Here is a 21,649-nt window from a genome sequence, read left to right as displayed (position 1 = left end):
CTGCTCCTCTGATGCTGCTTGGCCTGCTATGTTCATTCAGCTCTACACCTTGTTATCTCAACTAAATAAGGAATACAGTCAGCTTTGGTTGAAAATAACTTCTTGAATAATTTCAAAAGAGGCAATATTCTATTTCAAAAATATGACATTATCCTTTCAAAATTGCTGCTTACCAAATAAGCAAAAGGCAAACTCACATTCGCAAAGCCATCTTCGATTTCCTGAACAGACCATCTTTCTCACATAAGGAATTTGTAAAAGGATCCAGAACCAGGGGGCACAGTTTTAAAGTGCCTTGCAAAAGAAGTAAATGCAGGGTGAGAAAACACTTCTTCACACTGTGAGTGGTAAGTATCTGAAATGCACTGCCTGGAGGTGTGATGAAGCCAAGTTCAATTGAAGCATACAAGAGGGCATTGGACAATTAAATGAAATAATGTACAGGGTTACATGGAAAAAGCAGGAAGTTAGCATTAAGTCAAAATATAGGGAGTTGATGCAAACACAGCAAATAGAATTGCCTCCTTCTGTGACATGGCAATTGTGAGATTCTAGATTGGAAGTTTAAGCCTAATTGCCACATGATACTTATGACTCTGAATCATAGAGATTTCAGACATTGGAAGTGGTCAGATGGTCGCTTCTGGTCTTGCACATTCAATAAACTTAATTTAGTTTTTGCCGTGTCTCTTGTGAATGTTGTATTCAAAGGTAGCTGTTCTTAACGATAGGCCAACTTCTGTAATATCGAAGTAAGAATTTTACAAAACTTATCTGCTTACATGAGTTGAAAAATTTAAAATGAGGTGGTCACTTGAGACTCATTACTGTTAATGGCTTGTTCAAAAACCAGGTGAGGCTCTGCATATCCTCCAAGTCACCACACCTGTCCATTTGAACTGTACAGGAATTCCCTACACAGTTAATTAAAGAATTCTGCTAAAGAAATACTTTCAGTTCTTCAAGCAGCGATGAAAAAGATAACTTTGATTTCAACTTTTTTATTACAAGATGTAAAATAGTTTGGAAAATTGATAGCAAGCAAAAATACACGAAATAATTTATTTCATCATAAATAGTGCTTTCGAAGTGGAAAGAGTTTTTTTGTTGTGCTCTCATACTGTTTGTTGCCTCCCTTGGTTGATGTTCATAATGCTCGCCAGGATGGGAGCTGCACAGAGACAAAGTCTGAGGTGGAGGTCAAACCATTCAGAACTCCATAGCAGAAGATTTTTAATCTCCCATGTCTCAGTTGCGTAAGACCTGTCAGGGTCCCATCTAAATTCTGTGGGAGATGGTGGCTGACCATTGGCAGCAGGGCAATTCTGCATAAAAGTCTATTGCACCCAGTTAGACAGGTGAGGGTGGACGGTAGAGGAAGTGTACACTGGGACAGCAGTGTAATGACAGTGAGGGAAATCCAGAATAGGGAAATCTAAATTTGTGTTGTGTGCCTGGCAGAACACTCCTGCTTCTCTACATCCTCAGCTGACGGAAAACAAAATCTTTTCTTCCAGACTATTTCTGGCCTTGACTTTCCTTGCTACGGTGGCAACCTGAGGTATGTGAAGGATGTGAGGAACATTGAGAATACCCTCCATTGTGTTGTGAGGCACTATCACCGTGCCAAATTGGACGGATTTCAAACTCAAGACTGGGTATGCATGAGGTATTGTGGGCCATCAATAGCTGCAGAAATGTACTCCAGCACAGTCTGCAACATCATGGCCCGGTATATCCCCCACTCAACCGTTACTATCAACCATCACCATCAAGCCAGAGGTTCACATTGGTCAAATGAAGAGTGCAGGAGGGCATGCCAGGAGCAACACTAGGCATACCTAAAAAATTATTTGTCAACCTAGTGAAGCTACCAAACAGGACTACTTGCTTGCTAACCAGCATAAACAGCAAGCAGCAGACACAGCTAAGCTATCCTACAATGAATGGTTCAAAGCTGTGCAGGCCTACCAATCCAGTCATGAATGGTGGTGGACAATTAAACAATTCACTGGAGGAGGAGGCTCCACAAACATCCCCAACCTCAATAATGGAAGAACCCAACACATCAGTGCAAAAGGTAAGGTTTGAGGAATTTGCAGTAATCTTCAGCCAGAAGTGCCAAGTGGATGTGTCATCTCAGCCTCTTCCAGTGGTCTCCAGCATCACAGATATCAGTCTTCGGCCAATTTGATTCACTTCACTTGATATCAAGAAATGGTTGGAGCCATATGATGCTGGAAAGCCTATGGGCCTTGACAACATTCCAGCAATAGTACTGAAGGCTTGTGCCCCAGAACTTGCTGTTGCCCAAGCCAAGCTGTGCTAGTACAGCTACAACACTGACATCTATCTGACAATGTGGAAAATTGTTCAGGTATGTCCTGTACGCAAAAAACAGGACAAATCCACTTTGGCCAATTTCTGCTCCATCAGTCTACTCTCAATCATCAGTAAAGTGATGGATGGTGTCATCAATAGTGCTACTAAGCAGCATCTGCTCAGCAATAAACCGCTCAGTGACGCCCAGTTTGGGTTCTGCCAGGGTCAATCAGCTTGTGACCTCATTACAGCCTTGTTTCAAACATGGGCAAAACAGCTGAATTCCAGAGGTGAGATGAGAGCGATAACCCTTGATATCAAGACTGAATTCAGCCAAGTGTGGCATCAAGGAGGTCCAGCAAATCGATGGGCAAATTCTCCATTAGAATCGTACTGGCACAAAGGAAGATGGTCGTGTTGTTGGAGATCAGTGATCTCAGCTCCAAAATATTTCTGCAGGAGTTCCTAAGGGTAGTGTCCTTAGCCAAGCCATCTTCAGTTGCTTCATCAATGACCTTCCCTCCATCACAAGGTCAGAAGTGGGGATGTCCGTCAATGATTGCACAATGTTTAGCACCATTCACGAGTCCTCAGATACTGAAGGAGTCCATGTTCAAATGCAACAAGATCTGCACAATATCCAGACTTAGGCTGACAAGTAACATTCACAGCACACAAATGCCAAGCTATGACCATCTGCAATTAGAAACATTCTAACCACCGTCCTTTGACATTCAATGGTGTTACCATCTCTGAATCCCCCACTATCAACATTTTGGATGTTATCATTGACCAGAAATTTAACTGGACTCACCAGATAAACACGGTAACTACAAGAGCAGGTTAGATGCTAGGAATGCTGCTGTGAGTGGCTCCCCAAAGCCTGCCCACCATCTACAAGGCACAAGTACGAATGCAATGGAATACTCCCCACTTGCCTGGATGGGTGCTGCTCCAACAACACTCAAGAAGCTTGACACCATCCAGGGCTAAGTAGCCATTTGATTGGCACTACATCCACAAGGATGCATTCATTCATGACCAATGCATAGTACTATCTACAAGATGCACTGCAGAAATTCACCAATGCAGCACTTTTCAAGCTCATGACCACTAGAAGGACAAGGGCAGCAGAGACATGGGAACACCAACACTTATAAGTTGTCCTCCAACCCACACTATCCTGACTTGGAAATACATCGCCATTCCTTCTCTGAAAGCAGCCTTAAGGGGTGAATGACGTGAAGGCACTATCTTCTACCTCAGTCCCACCCTAAAAACCTGACAATGAGGTCCACGATTGCTTATTCATCAGGAGACTCCTGCTTATTTTGCAGTTAGCCTTCTCATCTGCAAATTGTTCCAGTTACTTGCCAGCTGCTAATGGAGTTAATAGATGTAATTTGCCTCAGCAGTTCTGGCCAGCAGTAAAATGCTGGGAAAATGATATTAGCTTGCATGTTGTGTGATTGTTTGTAGCTATGATCTTATTCAATGACGGAGCAGACTCAATGGACAAAATGGCATACTTCTGATCTTGTGTCATACCTGCCCTTGTGCAATACTATAGGAGACTGTCTGAATGTTTCTAAACAGCGCATTGGACTTGGTTAGATAAATAAAATTGCTTTCAGATCCAAAACAACTGATGGCTCAACAATCAGTACTCACATTTCTTTGTGGCAAACTTGGGATATCGAGCAACTTATTTTAGCAATGTTTATCCAGTACCTGCTCTCGCATTAAGAAAAGCTCACACACATTCTTGTTTAAAAGCATTTCACAGCATTTCACAGCATCAGTCAGATCCAGCAGTCTTTGACCCCTGTATGCTTGTATGAATTCCACCCTACATTAAAGTATGTATTTCATATCTTTTACATAGCTTTTCTGCCTTCCCCTCCCAGCTTTTCTATCTGCTCCTCTATTTCACACATTACAATAGCATCAGCTAAAGGGATCCCCATTATTCCAAGATAGTAAGAACTGCCGATGTCGATCATTTCTGAAGAAGGGTCCTGACCCGAAACATCAACTTTCCTGCTCGCCTGATGCTGCCTGGCCTGCTGTGTTCCTCCAGCTCCACATTGTGTTATCCCATTATTCCAACTTTGTTATACGTTAACTTGTTTCACAGCAAGAATTCAGAGATAGTTTCAAAAATTCAGCAACTGTTGATGCTGAAGTCAGAGATAACACAGTGTGGAGCCAGAGGAACACAGCAGGCCAGGCAGCATCAGAGGAGCAGGAAAGTTGACGTTTCGGCTCAGGACACTTCTTCAGAAATGGCGGGGTTTGGGGGGAAGAGAGGTCAGAAATAAATAGAGAGAGGAGGGGTGGGACTGGGGAAGGTAGGTGGGATGGTGATAGGCGAGTATAGGTAGGCAGTGGTGGGGGTTGGTCAGTGAGGTGGGAGGAGCGGATAGGTGGGAGAGAAGACAGACAGGTCAAGGAGATGGAGATGAGAGGAGGGGTTGGTCACGGGATGAGACCGGGAGGTGGGGAGATTTTGAAACTGGTAAAATCCACATTTGGGCCATTGGGCTGTAGGCTCCCAAGGTGGAATATGAGGTGCTGTTCCTCCAGTTTGCGAGTGGCATCATTGTGACACTGGAGGAGGGCCAGGGTGGACATGTCACCCAAGGAGTGGGAGGGGCAGTTAAAATGTTCGTGACCAGAAGGTATTGTCGTTTGTTGTGAACAAAGTGCAGATGCTCTGCAAGCCTCTGCTTGGTCTCACTGACATAGAGGAGGCCACATCGGGAGCAGCGGATGCAGTAGACCACATTCACGGATGTTCAGGGTGAACCCCTGTCTAATGTGGAAGGTTTGTTTTGTGCCTTGAATGGAGGTGAGGGACGGTTGCAGGGAAAGGTGTCGGGGGTGGTGGGGCTAGTGGGGAGTGTGGAGTGGATGAGGGAGTCACAGACAGAGCGGTCCCTATGGAAGGCAGATAGGGGTGGGGAGGGAAATATATCCTTTGTAGTGGGATCAGATTTTGCAGGTGGCGGAAGTGGCAGAGAATGGTACTTTGAATCTGGACGTTAGTGGGGTAATACGTGAGGACAAGGGGTTTCTGTCTTTATTTTTGTTGGGGGTAGGGGATGTGAGGGCAGAGGTGCGGGAAACATAAGAGATGCCGTTGAGGTCATTTTCAATCACCGGAGCGGGGGAAGTTACAGTCCTTGAAATAGGAGGACATCTGGGATGTTCGGGAGTGGAACGCCTCATTTTGGGAGAAGCTTCCGCCGCCTGCAATCTGACCCCACAACCAAAGATATATTTCCCTCCCCACCCCTATCTGCCTTTTGTAGGGACCGCTCTCTCCGTGACTCCCTTGTCCTCACCTCCTTGACTCCTCTCCACACTCCCCACTAGCCCTACCACCCCCGGCACCTTTCCCTGCAACCGCAGATAGTGCTACGCCTGCCTCTACACCTCCCCGTCACCTCCATCTATGCCTGGGTTTGACTGAAATCCAAACAATGGAATGAGATAAGGATCTAGGTCACAGAACTTCAGCAGGATGCTGAATAGAATGGCTTTGACTTTGTCAATATTGAGCCACAAGCATCAGTAAGAGGAGCCTTTATCTGTCTGTCTGTCTATGCGGAACCTAGGCCACTTTGCAATACTTGGAAATTCTATAAGTACAAAAACACACTTCGATATTTCTTTGTCTTGTAACTATGCAAGCTTTTGAACTCACCCAATTTTTGTCAACAATTAAATCCATTCCGTATTTCAGGATAGTGCCTCACCCTCATTTTAAATGCGATGTATCTGTTGTCTTTTTGCAAGTATTCAGGTGGATTATTTTATAACGCTTGCAATATATTTTTCACCAATGTTCTCTACTTACTGTACAAGGAGTCTGCATCCAAGGTTCTCCATCAATCTGCATTGGCAGGAACTTACTAGTTCTTGAGAACAAAGGAATAAGGAAATGAGACACAACAATAAATAACAGATTAGAAGAAATTACATCAATTTACAGTACATTGATAGAAATAAATTCAAAACAAATGAAATTTGCTTGAGGAATAGCTTTTTCACCAGACTCTTGGTAACAGTGCTGAATTTTCCAGTTTCACTCAAACTAAATAATTCACATAGACTTTGGATTTGCACCAGAAACTATCTTAGTGGAGTAAATGTGTGAAATCTGGGAGCAGCTTAAAATGATGAATGTATTTAAAGTGGTTCCACATTGGAACAAATATTGATTTAGATTCCTTAAAGCTTCAAATTTCATTTGAAAAGTTTGCCAAGGCAAAGGATCAGAAATATAATGAGAGGCAGAAATGAAGCGAAAGAAAACCTAACACATTTGAGCTTCTATCTGATGGTTGGCAAAGAGGATGCACCAAAATATGAGGTGAATGCAGGTGGGGTCATAATGTACAGAACTTCATAGTGTTCTCCATAGTGACTAGACTTTAACTAGGCTCTACAATAAATGGGTGCTATCTATCATGCTGTTGGAAAACCTGGCACAAAGTGAATATTTTGTATCCTGCCAGCATGATGCCACCTTTCTGCAAGGAAAATCATGAAGACACCACAAACAATTCCTATATCTGTGAACTAGCAAGTTACTAAATTGGCTAACATTGGCATTCTTTAAAAGATCAGGAAATGTTAGAACAAAGAACAAAGAACAAAGAAAATTACAGAACAGGAACAGGCCCTTCGGCCCTCTAAGCCTGCACCGATCCAGATCCTCTATCTAAACCTGTCGCCTATTTTCCAAGGATCTGTATCCCTCTGCTCCCTGCCCATTCATTTATCTGTCTAGATACTTCTTAAATGATGCTATCGTGCTCGCCTCTACCACCTCCGCTGGCAACGCGTTCCAGGCACCCACGACCCTCTGCGTAAAGAACTTTCCACGCATATCTCCCTTAAACTTTTCCCCTCTCACCTTGAAATCGTGACCCCTAGTAATTGAGTCCCCCACTCTGGGAAAAAGTTTCTTGCTATCCACCCTACTTATACCTCTCATGATTTTGTAGACCTCAATCAGGTCCCCCCTCAACCTCCGTCTTTCTAACGTAAATAATGCTAATCTGCTCAACCTCTCTTCATAGCTAGCGCCTTCCATACCAGGCAACATCCTGGTGAACCTCCTCTGCACCCTCTCCAAAGTATCCACATCCTTTTGGTAATGTGGCGACCAGAACTATACGCAGTATTCCAAATGTGGTCGAACTAAAGTCCTATACAACTGTAACATGACCTGCCAACTCTTGTACTCAATACCCCGTCCGATGAATGAAAGCATGCCGCATGCCTTCTTGACCACTCCATCGACCTGCATTGCCACCTTCAGGGTACAATGGACCTGAACACTCAGATCTCGCTGCATCAATTTTCCCCAGGGCTTTTCCATTTGCTGTATAGTTCGCTCTTGAATTGGATCTTCCAAAATGCATCACCTCGCATTTAACTGGATTGAACTCCATCTGCCATTTCTCAGCCCAACTCTCCAATCTATCTATATTCTGCTGCATTCTCCGACAGTCCCCTTCACTATCTGCTACTCCACCAATCTTAATGTCATCTGCAAACTTGCTAATCAGACCATCTGTACCTTCCTCCAGCTCATTTATGTATATCACAAACAACAGTGGTCCCAACACAGATCCCTGTGGAACACCACTGTTCACAGTTCTCCATTTTGAGAAACTCCCTTCCACTACAACTCTCTGTCTCCTGTTGCCCAGCCAGTTCTCTATCCATCTAGCTAGTACACTCTGGACCCCACGCGACTTTACTTTCTCCATCAGCCTACCATGGGGAACCTTATCAAACACCTTACTGAAGTCCATGTATATGACATCTACAGCCCTTCCCTCATCTATCAACTTTGTCACTTCCTCAAAGAATTCTATCAAGTTGGTAAGACATGACCTTCCCTGCACAAAACCATGCTGCCTATCACTAATAAGCCCATCTTCTTCCAAATGTAAATAGATCCTATCCCTCAGTATCTTCTCCAGCAGCTTCCCCACCACTGACGTCAGGCTCACCAGTCTATAATTACCTGGATTATCCTTGCTACCCTTCTTAAACATGGGGACAACATTAGCAATTCTCCTGTCCTCCGGAACCTCGCCTGTGCTCAAGGATGCTGCAAAGATATCTGTTACGGCCCCAGCTATTTCCTCTCTCGCTTCCCTCAGTAACCTGGGATAGATCCCATCTGGACCTGGGGACTTGTCCACCCTAATGCCTTTTAGAATACCCAATACTTCCCCCCTCCTTATGCCGACTTGACTTGGAGTAATCAAACATCTCTCCCTAATCTCAACATCCGTCATGTCCCTCTCCTCAGTGAATGATAATGCATATTCAAGGGAGGTTCCAACCCTGTGCTTCCTGTTAAGGTAAATCAGTGTGACATAGCCATGTGATGGCTACATTTTATGAACAAGAGGCAGAAAACATTGTTAGGTCCTGTATCTATGTTTTGATGGTGGAAGGAAAATACCCAGTCACACTACATTTGGTTTATTACACACGCAGGAACACACCATCCTCTCCAAGTCATGCAACACATCCATTACTCTACAGAGTGTTATTTAAATCCCAGATTGTCCTGGAATCTCCCAACACTAATCTCCCAGGTGGTTCTTTGAATAACCCAGAAGATTAATTTACAGGACAATTCTTTTCCCATTTCAGTCTGTACAGACTGGAAACTAATCAAGTTTAAAAGGTTTACAGTGAAAAACAATATGACACATTTTCATTAAATAGTGTTTAGTATTTACAATCACTAACTATAAAGTTCATTTAAATTATTAGTTGACCTGAATATGAAATTTTGCTTTTTTCAAGTTAAACTTAGTTTAAAGTGTCAGGTTAGTTGGCTTTCCCTCAGCTGTTGGACCACATCTCTCTGGAAAAGGAAATTAACTTGCCAAAAACCTCAGATAGTAGCCAGTCATCTCTTACCTCAATAGAATTTATTCAACAGAAGTGGGTCAACTCCTCTCGAAACTAATCATTAATTGTCAGCAGCACTGTGTTTTGCTTAAACTCAACATCGAAGTCGAAAGAATTTCACCTTAAATTTGGTTTCTCAGCCTCGTTAAAAATCATCTTAAAAGATACTCAGAACTTTTATGATTTGAAGTGCAATACAGCTTTACTTACTGTGCCATAGTTTTGAAGCAGAGCCATGATCATAGTTATCTGCGTTTTTTCTCAAATCAATCAATCTGTTCTGATGTTCATCGATTCGACTGATTCATTTCCTCTTAACTTAAGGGGTTCTCTGTGACTTACGCATCAATGCACTGAAACTTAGTTACTTACTGCAGGATGAGACTCAAGCATTTATCAGTGATATCCTGTACTTTGTAAAATTCAGCAAGGAAGTATGTGCTTTTCAATATGAAGCAAGGTGTTATTCCTGTCATCTTGACAAATCTATGTGGATGTATTACATTGCCTTATATCACAGTTCCAGTCGGGAATTGCAGTCAAGCACACTGGTGACCTCACTCATCAGAGGCCAAATTGTCCCTATGTTTTCAGTTGCCTACAGGTATCCTTTCTGCAGGTAGTGAGGCTTTGCCCTGCTAAACTGGGCAAACTAAGACAATTATTGGTTGTTATGTAGTTAACACTAAACCTTGCAGATGCAGTCCAGGGCACATCTCCACCATATCAGGAACTTTAATCTAAGTTCGACTGAACAAGATACAAAAATAGACCCCGAGCATTTTCAGAAAATATAAATATTAATTTTCAATTCCAATGTATGATTTGCAACACTATTAAAAGAGGACTCTACGCTTTTCAGTAAAACATATACACAAAGGGAATTTTCAGTCTCTTCACTCATGGAGTTTTCCTTGCTCCCAATCCAAGTGGACACTCTGGCTCATGTACTGCACAAGCTTTTCAATTCAGTACTTTTACAAAATAACCTGGGAATGCAGTAAGGCTGAGGCACCAGTGGGTACAATAAATAAATGCAGTAGATTGCTTGATCTGAACAAGTGAGACAGGGCGTGCCACAGTCAATGAGGCTCGCAGATGACAATGAGCTTTGAGGTGGAGATATTACGAACATGACAAATTATTTGGAGAGCTGGAGGGGAGAAAAAAGCACCGGAAGACAGGAACATGAAGATCAGGAGACCAATGATCTAATTTACGGGCTGTCGTTTGACCATAAAGAGGAGGATGGAGTGACGGTGTAAAGAACATGAATAATTTTTTGAAGAAAGCGTTAGTTTCTAGTACATAAGGTTAGCGGTGGTAGAGGATAGGAGTACAAAAAAGGAAATTATCTAAATTTCTCGGAATAATTGAAAGAAATGTGGTGGAGTGCTATGTTATTGAAAAATATCATCAAAATTTGTACTATTGGGATGTGTGATAATCAGGGACTGTGTTATGAGGGATGTCAAAACAAGATAGAATTGGGGCTGAGTGCACTGTGTCTCAGACACAGCCTCTCCTACCTTCCCCACTCTACAGTGTTATACTTGTTAATGCTAATGTTCACATATCCAAGTAGAGACATGGTCTTAATACAAGACTGGATGGAGAAATCTACAGGATGGTTGTAAGACCAGCCTTATTATATATTCCAGAAGCTTGGATATCACCAAGAAGAGAAACGTAACGACGAGATCCTCGGATTTATTTATGTTGAGGTTGGAATAACAAGACTGAACAAAACCAGGAATCAACACATCTATGGGGTCAGTGAAGACTGAGAAAGCAAAAAAGGAAATAGTAAGAAGACATTGAAATGATATGGTCATCTATCACAGAGAGAGAGTAAAAATCTAGTGAGGTGAATAACCGAGAGGGCACTAACATGAATAGTGAGAAGAGGAAGGCCTGAAACCAGATGTAAAGATGCAGTGGTGAGAGATTTGAACATAGCAGTATTGGAAGGGCATGGGTGGCTGACAGGAGAGATGAATAAGGACAAACAATCAGCATTGTGAAAATAGAAGACAACATTCGGTTTCTTATAATAGCAGTCCATGGAGCATTCTCTCTGCCCAGTTGCAGACCTGCATTTGTCATCCACAGAATCGCAAAATCAGCCCTTGCTGAGTAATTTCAAACTGCAGTTTATCACTGGCAAATTCCAAACAATAACTATTTGAATAGAACAGATAGAATTTGCAATCTGAGCATTTAAACTTTAGTCAAACCAGATATGAATACATAAGAGTATCCTATAGATCCACTGAGACATACCTGATGGTTACCAGAGAGCATTGGGCTAGTCTTTTCCCCGCACTTTTCAGTCCAGTGTAGATCTGTCCCATCTCCATGGCCCCTTCCAGACCAATCACTTCGAATAACTGATCACTTACATCTGTAAAACAGATAGTAAATTATATCGGCAAACAAAACAAAGACAGGAATGAAATTCAGTGTTTTCAAACAGTTATGATTCAATCTGTTCAAAATGTCCAATCTGTGTCCAATTTTCTTCACACAATACTTTTTGCAGTTTTTTAGCTCAACGCCACTATTATAAGTTTGAGAGATTTATTTTTTGTTTTTGCAGTAGATGCAAAATAAATTGGCATTTCTAGTTTTATAATTGACCCGTGGTGATGGTGTATGACAGATTACTCAAAGGTTCCATGCTGTTTTGGCAACATGTGTTTTTAAATACAAGTTGTAGCCTCGAACTATGGATTGTGATGGTTGATACTCAAACTCTCTTACACTCTGAGACTGACCATGAATCTCTCCTGCTTGTATAGCTTGCCACTGGTATTCGTTGGAAAGGTTTGCCATTTGATACACAACCTGTTTCATTGTGTTTTGGTTATCAAGTTCTGAGGTGGTCTAGCATCCAAAACATCTGATTCAGAAGCAGAGATTGTGCCACAAGATGTCCATTAAGGACCTGTAGTTAGAATTCATCATCAATTTTGACCTTAGAGAGTACATTTCATTTCAATAAACTGCACAATCAATTCCAACTAAGCTCTGAAATGATCAAATCGGCAAATCATTTAGAGTTTTGAACTGTTCTCTAATGAATCCAAGTTCATGACACTTGTCGCTGGTGCTATAAGGTTATGAAAGCATATATCACATAACTCAAAATGTTTTCTCAGTTTAGTTACCTTAGTGTGATTAATTTTGTCACAAGAAATATTAACAGGAGACACACCTCTACGTCTGATCTCAGTTGTTACGAGCCTTTATTGAAATAGTTGTGTGGAAAACAAGGTTCAATGCACATAATCAAACAGATTCAGGGATCATAACAATAGAAGAAATATTTTGTAATGTAAACAACATAAAAAAGTTCTATTCGTACAAAACATGTAGTGACCTAGAGAGCAAGAATGGGAGAGCTGAAGTCAAGCTCCAGAAGGACGATGTGTATCTTTAGTCAGAATTGCTTGTATCAATTTCACATCCATTCGCTTACATGTTTTGACAAGTTCAGAAACTTTAAAAAAAAGTCCAAATCGCAAACTATTAACTAACTTCATTAATAGATAAGTAATTGACTAGTAGCAGAACGAACCAATCTTCTGGTGATAAGCAGAGCAGAGAATTTCCAGACCTGTTTTTAACAGAATACAAAAAAATCTGTGTGGTTGTGAAAAGAATGAAACTGTACTGTTTACACACCAAGATTAGCACTACAGCTGGTAAGGCTAGAAAATGGAATTTAGCTTATTTCTCCATTACAGACCATAACTAAAATAAACTAATGAAACTGTAGCACTTTCACACTAAGCCTAAAATGTGAACTGTAAATTGAATCTAATTATTTCATTCATATCAAGAGTCGTATTTGTTTATTGTGGCTAAGAGCATACATTATTAAGTCATTGCTTCTTTAGTATTCTGAGGCACCTTATGCAAGAGGCTTTGGTGCTTTGATCTGAATATAAAATTTTTAAAGTAAGTATCTTCTGACAATCTTACGGTTGCATTTTAATATATGCTGCTGTTCCATTTTTTAAAAAAAGTTTCAGCTTAGAATTTCTTCCCCCAGGTCAATTACATAGTCAATGGGCTGGCACAGTGGGGTCAGTGGTTAGCACTGCTGCCTCACAGCAGCAGGGATCTGGCTTCAATTCTAGCCTTGGGCAACTTCTGCATGAAGTTTATACATTCATCCTGTGTCTGCGCAGGTTTCTACTGGGTGCTCTGGTTTCCTCCCACAGTCCAAAAATGTTCAGGTTAGGGGGTGCTGGCCATGCTAAATTGCCCGTAGTGTCCAGGGATGTGCAGGCTAGGTGGATTAGCCATGGGAAATGCAGGCTGACAGGAATAGGGTAGAGGGGTGAGTCTGGATGGGACACTCATTGGGGAGTCAGTGTAGACTTGTGGGACTGAATGGCCTCTTTCCATATTGTAGGGATTCTATGGTTCGATCAATGCCTGTAGGCCAGGCTTTGAAGATTGCAACCTACTTAGTGTTCATAGATGCATCTATAACCAGAGGTGAGCTACTGAAGGATGGCTAAAGTTGCACATTTATTTAAGAAAGTCTGTAAGGAGAAGCCTGAGAACTACTGACCTGTGAACCTGACATCGGTGGTGCGTAAATTGTTGGGGGTGATTCTGAAAGATAGGATTTACATGCAGTTGGAGACACAAGACTGATTAGGGATAGTCAACATAGTTTTGTGCAAGGGAAATCGTGTCTCACAAAATTGAGTTTTTTGAAGAAGTAACCAAAAAGACTGAAGGCAGAGTGGTAGACGTTGTTTACATGGACTTCAGTAAAGCCTTTGACAAGGTTCTGCATGGCAGACTAATTAGTCAAGTAAGATTACATGGAATTCAGGGTGAGCTTGCTAATTGAATACAAAATTTGCTTGATGTAGGCACAGAGGGTGGTATTGGAGGCTTGGTTTTCAGACTGGAGGCCTGTGACCAGCGATGGTCCACTGGGTCCGCTTTTATTTGTCATTTATATAAATAATTTGAATGAGACTATAGGAGGCATGGTCAGTAAGTTTGCAGATGACACCGAAATTGGTGGTATAGTGAACACTGAAGAAGATTATCTAAGATTACAAAGAGATCTTGATCAATTAGGTCAATGGGCTGAGGAGTCGCAGGTGGAATTTAATTTGGATAAATGTGAGGTATTGCATTTAGATAAAACAAACTAGGGCAGGATATGTGTTATTAATGGTAGGATCCTGGGTTAGTGTTGTTGAACTGAGACACCTAGGTTTCAAGTACATAATTCTTTGAAATTTGCATCACACATAGACTGGGTAGTTAAGGAGGTGTTTAGCACAAATGCCTTCATTACTCAGACCTTTGAGTATAGGAGTTAGGACATCATGTTGAGGTTTTCAGGATGCTGGTGAGGCCTGTTCTGGAGCACTGTGTCCAATTCTGGTCAACCTTCTACAGGAAGGATATTATTAAATTGCAGAGGGTTCAGAAAAGATTTACCAGGATGTTTCCAGGAATGGAGGGTTTGAGTTATAAAAATAGGCTGGGACCTTTTACACTGGAGTGTAGGAGATTGAGGGGTGAACTTATAAAATCATGACAAGCATAGATAGGGTGAATATCAAGGGTCTTTTCCCTACAGCGCGGGGTGGGGGGGGTGGTGGAATAGGGGATGGAGGAGGGGCGGGTGCCAAAATTAGGACATGAGAAGCAACATTTTTACACAGAGAGTGGCCGTGTCTGGAATGAACTGCCAGAGGAAGTGGTGAATGGAGGTGCAGTTACAACGTTTAAAAGATATTTGGGTAAGTACATGAATAGGAAAGATTTGTAAGGATGTGAGCCAAATGCAAGCAAGTGGGACTAGTTCAGTTTGTCAATATGGTTGGCATGGACTAATTGGACCGAAGGCTCTGTTTCAGTGCTGCATGACTCTATGACTCCATAGAATGGTCAAGTATGAAAAAAAGCCATTTGGTCCATTGTCGAGGGAAATTGACAGGAGATTTATTGTGAAAATGATGCTTAGTGGGTCTGACGTTGTAAAAATTAATTAGCACCTTTAAACCTTCAAGTCTGATGACTTGTCTCTGGGATTTAAGTCTTTTGGTAGGCATGCATGTTTTCTGGTTGACCTGTGGGCTGCAGTGTCAAAGAATCATTGATATAGGGAAGTTCAATAGGAATTCAGTAGTATCCACTTCCTCCTCACTTTGACTCTGCCTGATGGACATGTATTGGAAGCACAAGCTCATCTCTAAACTCTCAGGTATAAAAAAACGTGGAATTCCTAGGTCTATTTAAATGGGTAGAAACACAATGATTTCAATGTTTCCCAGGAGCAAAGACAGGAAGATCAGTCCTTTGGTTTCTCAATTTAAATTTGGCAGGTCCATGTTGTTTAAGAAACAAAATCAACTGGCGAGAACATTGAAAGACAATATCGTTGGTTAGTGTTCAAAGAGCTCATAGCTGTAATGATTCTGATATAAAAGACAAGAATTATCTAAAAAAAAGTAACATTTTCTATTTCATGTACACAGACTGAGATATTTAGAGCTTTAATCAGGAAATTGAGCATGTAGGTCAAAGACCTCCATTGGATTTTACATTCATTCATTTTAATCTTTAAAAAATCTATGGATTCACATTAACAGAAATATCACATACAAAGTAATTCAAAACCGATAGTTCTGACAAAACCATCACTTAAATATAGGTTTTGTATACATTTCACAAAAATACTATTGTGGCAGATATTTCTGTTCTCGCTTCTGGTTGTATTGGATCATCAAGTAGAGAAACACATCATTTGAAGACCATCACACACTGTTAAAATAACAGACAAAAATTGGATGACCACTCTTCGGGTGAGATCCTTCCTTCATGTCTCCTTTTTATTGATGCACTGTTCACAATGCTCAAATATCCCAGAACAGGAACATCAACAGATTATGTCAGTCCTTGAGATATAGTCTTCAATTCTTACACAAGAGACATCTGTAAAAACTGAAGATATCCATCAAATGATATCCCATACGTTATTGAATATCTTTATATGTCAGTGAGGTGCAGAACAGACATTATTGACATTTTATAATATTCTCCACTAATTTACAGGAAGGTATTTGTTAATCAGTGCTCTCATATTAGATAGTAAAGAAATGCTAAAATATAGAAAAAATGTGTTTATTAGTTACCTGGTCTCAATTTTGGTGAATTAAATACATAAAAGTGTGTATTTTTCTGCATGTTTTGTGTATTGTTCTGCTGTATCCATTGACTTTTCTGTTGCAGATCCTGCCCTGTTATTAGACTATTCTGGTCAGAATGTTGTACGTCATTGAAAGGTAACTTTTATTTTTTGAAGTTATTTGCTAGTTCCTGAAAGGAATGCTATTGCTCCTCTGGCTTTTGTATTTGACTTTACTGTTACCTTGGCTCCGGAGCTGAAGTTTGCTGCCAAGCTAATTTCCGAGGCAAGGCCTTCATTCTGATTCTTGGTTTTTCTTTCATTAATTTTCTTGGTGCCCTGTCCTAACCTCTGCAGAAAATCTACTCCTCCACTGGACTTTTAGCTATTAGGAAATAAATGTACAGACAAAGATCAGTTCAGAAGCTACGAGAGATTTAGAAAAAAGGATATATGAGGTAATAGATGAGAACTGCTTGATGCAGAACCAATGAATGGATTAACATTGAGCCATATCCACTAGAATTATTAAGGTCCAGGGCAGTGATAACTTTGATGCATATCAGCACATTATTACATAAAATAAGGCAACTACAAAGCATCAACCTCAACTCTGATTTTTTTTTATTCATTCACGGGGTGATGGTGTCTCTGGCTAGGCAGCATTTATTGCCCATCCCTAATTGCCCAGAGTCAACCACATTGTTGGGGGTCTGGAGACACATGTAAGCCAGACCAGGTAAGATTCCTTCCCTAAAGGACATTAGTGAACCAGGTGGGTTTTTCCTGACAATCAGCAAGGGATTTATAGTCATTATTAGACTCTTAATTCCAGATATTAATTGAATTCAATTCCACTGTCTGCTGTAGTGGGATTTGAACCTGGGTCCCCAGAACATTATTTGGGTCTCTCTGGATTAACAGTCCAGTGATAATACCACGAGGCCATTGCCTCCCCTCTCAATAATAACAGTAGTATCTCATTGAAGGTGAACAACCTTACTTTGACTTTAACAATGCAGCTCCTCAAACTTATCAATCGCAAGAAATACTTGTTGGGAGGAAATGCAACACAGGTTTAGTGGGCTTATTTCTAGAAGGAGGAGATTGCCCAATAAGGAGTGATGATTGGAAGAGGCAATTTAAAGAAAAGAAATTATTAATTGATGGGACGTTGGCATTGTTGGCTAGGCCAGCATTTATTGCCAGTCCCTAATTGCTCTGAGGGCAGTTTAAGAGTCAATCACGTTGCTGTGGGTCTGGTGTTACATGTAGGCCAGGCCAGGTAAGGATGGCAGAAATCCTTCCCTCACGGACATTAGTGAGCCAAATTCTTTGGAATTTAAAATAATAAGAGATCATCCAATTGGCCATTATACAATTTTTAAGGGATTTGGTAGGGTTGATTCTGAAACAATATTTCCACTGACTGTGGAATCTATAACATGGAGTCACCGTCTCTGAATGAGGAGTGTGCCATTTAGGACTAAGTTTTTCAGGAAAAATTTCACTTCTAAAAGTGTTGTGAATCCTTGGCACACTTTATTTGACAGAGCTGTGGAAGCTGAGTCATTGAAATTATTCAAGACTGAGGTGGATAGATTTTTTGGTACTAAGAGAATTAATAGGTATGGAGATAGTGGGTTACATTAAAGTGCAAGTCAGAGATGATATCTTAAAGGAGTCAAGGTTAGCATCAATATGAAACAGCAGATGTATCATTACACAATTGGGTGTGGGATGGTACCAAAGGACTGGAAAATTAAAAAAAAACCCTGTTAAATTGAGAATATAAACATAAACCCAGCAACTTTAGGCCACACAGTTTAACCTCAGTGGTAGTAAATGTTTTTTAATGATAAATCAGAACAAAATTAACAGTCACATGAACAATGTTAATTAATTACTGAAAGAAAGCCTGGATTGAATCAGTACGAATCAGGTTTGAATAACTTAATTTTGTTTTGATGGGAAAATAGAGAGGACTGATGAGGATAAATGTCATCAATATGCTCTGCAGTGAGGTCCAAAAACTCCTTTGATAAAGTGCCTTATAACATACTTGTCAGCAAAGATAAAGCCCAAGGAATTAAAGTGAAAGGGAGGGCATTGACTGAGTGACAGAAAACAGAGGGTAGTGGTGAACAGTCATATTTTGGACCGGAAGAGGGTATTTGATGGAGATTCCCACGGGCAATAACAGGACAATTGTTTTTCTTAACCTGCATTATTGATAAGGTCAGAAATCACATGATAGGTGAAGACTTCACCTGACAAAGGGGCTACGTTCCAAAAGCTTGTGCTTTCAAATAAACCTGTTGGACTATAACCTGGTGTCGTCTGATTTCTGACCTTGTCCACCCCAGTTCAACACGAGCACCTCCACATACATTATTGATCACAGACCTAGGTACACATGGCACAATTTAAAAATTTGCAGATGATACAAAATTTTGTGTTGATTGCAGGATGGCGTGGATGGATTAGTGAACATGTGGCAGATTGAATTTAATGCAAGAAGTTTAAAATGATTCATTTTGTTGAGAAAAATGAGGACGGAAAAAAAAGATGCCATTCTAAAGGTTGTAAAGAAGCAGTGGGACAAATGGGCTTGTGAGGATTATCATTGAAGGTGGCAGGACAGATTGAGAAAGTAATTAATAAAGTGTGGAAGACCATGTGTTTTATAAATAGGGCTGACAACACATAAGAAAGAAAGTTGTGATGAACTTTTACAAAACATTGGTTTGGTATTAATTGGAGTAACATCCAATTCTGGGCACTAGTCCTTAAGTAGGATATGAAGGCTTTAAAGAGGAGGCAGAAAAGATTTACCAGGTTGGAACTAGGGATGAGGAACTTACATGAATTGATTGGAGAAGTTGGGGCTGTTCTCCTTGGAGATGAGAATTTAAGAGTAGACTCAACAAGGCTGTTCAAAATGATGAGGGATATGGACAAAGTAGGTAGATAAAAACTGTTCCTGTTATTCTGTATGAATAATCTGTTGTTCAAGTTCCAACAGGGCAGCTGAGAAATCTGAATTCAATTAATTAATTAAATCCAGAATCTAAACACAACGTACTGATATCAATGATGGTGACAATGAAACAACTAGATTGTCATTAAACAAAGAACATTTATTTCACTAATATCCTTGGAGAAAACCTGGCTTGCGTTATCACTAGGAATAAGTGTTACAAGGGAAACTTTCATTTCTTGTACACACAATTTCTGAATTTTGGAAGTATACTTATCTGAAAGCAAATCAGGCAGATGGTGCTCAGTGTCACCAGCTCGAAAGAGACTTCCACACTGGCATTGTACCAATTAATAGCTTGTGGTAGAAACAGGAGTTTTTGAGAGGGTATGTTCAGCCACGAATATTGCAACTGGCTTAATGGAATGTCTTAATTGTGGAACGTGGTGGTACACAGCACAGAGTCAGAACAAAGATGTTATAAAATCACTGATTATATGACTTTACATAAATCTGAAATTGCTGAAAGTGCTTGTTCCCTGATCCAGCAGATGTGTACAACTCTGATGCAGTTCAGTCTGCTTATACAGATTAGTAGGAGTTAAAACTGTATGGTATGTATCAAGCTTATCAACAGACAGAGAGGACACTACAAATTAATCATTCATATTAAGCTTTCTATGAGAGAATAACCAAGAGTTGGTTTCTTGCCTGTTCTCTCATATGAAAAATTGTCTAAGTGGTATGTCAGGTGTGAAAAAGGGAAAATGTACAATTAATAAAGCTGGCAAATATTTTGCAACTAGTATAACACATCAAAAAATAACAGTTTTAAAGTTTGCCATGAAATCTAGTACTCAGGGTTAACATTGAATACTACCAGTCATCTACGGACTAAACAAAATGATAACACTACAAAATAAAGGCAGCTCTTTTCTATTTAAAATCTCTCAACATTTCATGGCAATTGCTAACAATGACAAGGTGCATTTAGATATTTGACATACTAAATATTATTAACTATAACAAATGGGAAAGCTGTTCACTTAGCCATTATTATAGGTGTCTAGTGAACCATCAGCACATGCTGAATTCTGGGGCTACAGTGTTTTTTAACTTTCATGTTTTCATATTAACAAAAACTTGGCAGTTCTGCCTGGAAGGGAAATGTGGGCAGGTTGCAAGTTTCCTGAGAAGTGTTGCCATATGTTGAACATATTGGCTTTACCAAGGAAGTCGGACATCCCTATCATCTTCTGGCACTACATTGAGGTTCTAAATGGCGCATCTCTTGCTAAATGCAGCAAATTTCTTCTTCTCTCAAATAACAGTAGTAATCTGAGTCCTTACAGCATAGTAGTACATTAGCTACTAAAACCTTTACCCACACTTAATGTTAAAAATCAAATTGAAAACTAATCCCACAGATAACACTTTTCACAACTACAATATTAAAACACAGTTTGATTCTTAATAACATTAAAGAATAATTCTTAAGTGCCTTCTTTGACTGTTTATCTATTGATAAACTTGATACATACCATGCAGTCTGAACAAGTCTTCAAAATCTGTGATAGAAATATGCCTTTATTTAATGTTAAAAATCATTTTCTGCTCAACATGTTGAAAGAAAAGGCGTCTGAATCCTGAGCTAACTTCTCTTCACTCAAAATTAGCAAATGACAGCACACAAACTAAAACGAAACCCAGCACTCCAAATGTTCACAAGCGTCTGCTGTGTTTCAGCTAGATTATGTTTTGAAATGGTTGTGTTTTTCTTCCCCCCTTCTCTCTGCTTATTTTCAATGTGAATGAGCTTGCAGGCTGTGTGGGAATGTGTACACAGCACACAGCAGCTCCTGCCCTTTTCTATAAACTGAACTGCCTCACGTGCCTGTTCACATTACGGCAATCTGAAAACAAGGCCCAGTCTCATGAATGAGTGCTGATGTCAGCAAATTGTGAATGGCACACAGAGGGGGCTGACCTGTTACGTTCATTCCTAATGGTAGGATGTAATCACTAGGGAAACACCCTGTTCAAATCCTCTTTAACTTTAGAAACCTTTGCATTCAACTGCAGCAGTACAAAAATCATTTAGTGGCTCTAAACACGAAAGAACTGGTTTTGGCCTGTACAGATGTACTTGTTAAAGAGTGTTGTTTTTATTGGCTTATATTGGTGGACCTGTTACCTATATAATACGCTCTTTCATTTCCTTTCTG

General features: G+C 40.4%; 1 protein-coding gene across 1 annotated transcript in view; it reads right to left on the bottom strand.

Moving 5' to 3' along the window:
- Positions 1-21,649, bottom strand: part of dgkb (diacylglycerol kinase, beta) — a 677,591-nt gene that overhangs the window by 60,483 nt on the left and 595,459 nt on the right. The window contains exons 27-28 of the mRNA XM_048611787.1: positions 11,557-11,677; positions 6,185-6,245 (exon numbers count right to left, since the gene is read on the bottom strand). Of these exons, the coding sequence (XP_048467744.1) occupies positions 6,185-6,245; positions 11,557-11,677 (182 nt within the window). The remainder of the gene's footprint in view (positions 1-6,184; positions 6,246-11,556; positions 11,678-21,649) is intronic.

The sequence above is a fragment of the Rhincodon typus genome, chromosome 2 (genome assembly GCF_021869965.1).
Source record: "Rhincodon typus isolate 14 chromosome 2, sRhiTyp1.1, whole genome shotgun sequence".
NCBI classification, from domain to species: domain Eukaryota; kingdom Metazoa; phylum Chordata; class Chondrichthyes; order Orectolobiformes; family Rhincodontidae; genus Rhincodon; species Rhincodon typus.
Note: the sequence above shows the minus strand (reverse complement) of the source record. Positions and strands in the feature narration are given on the sequence as shown.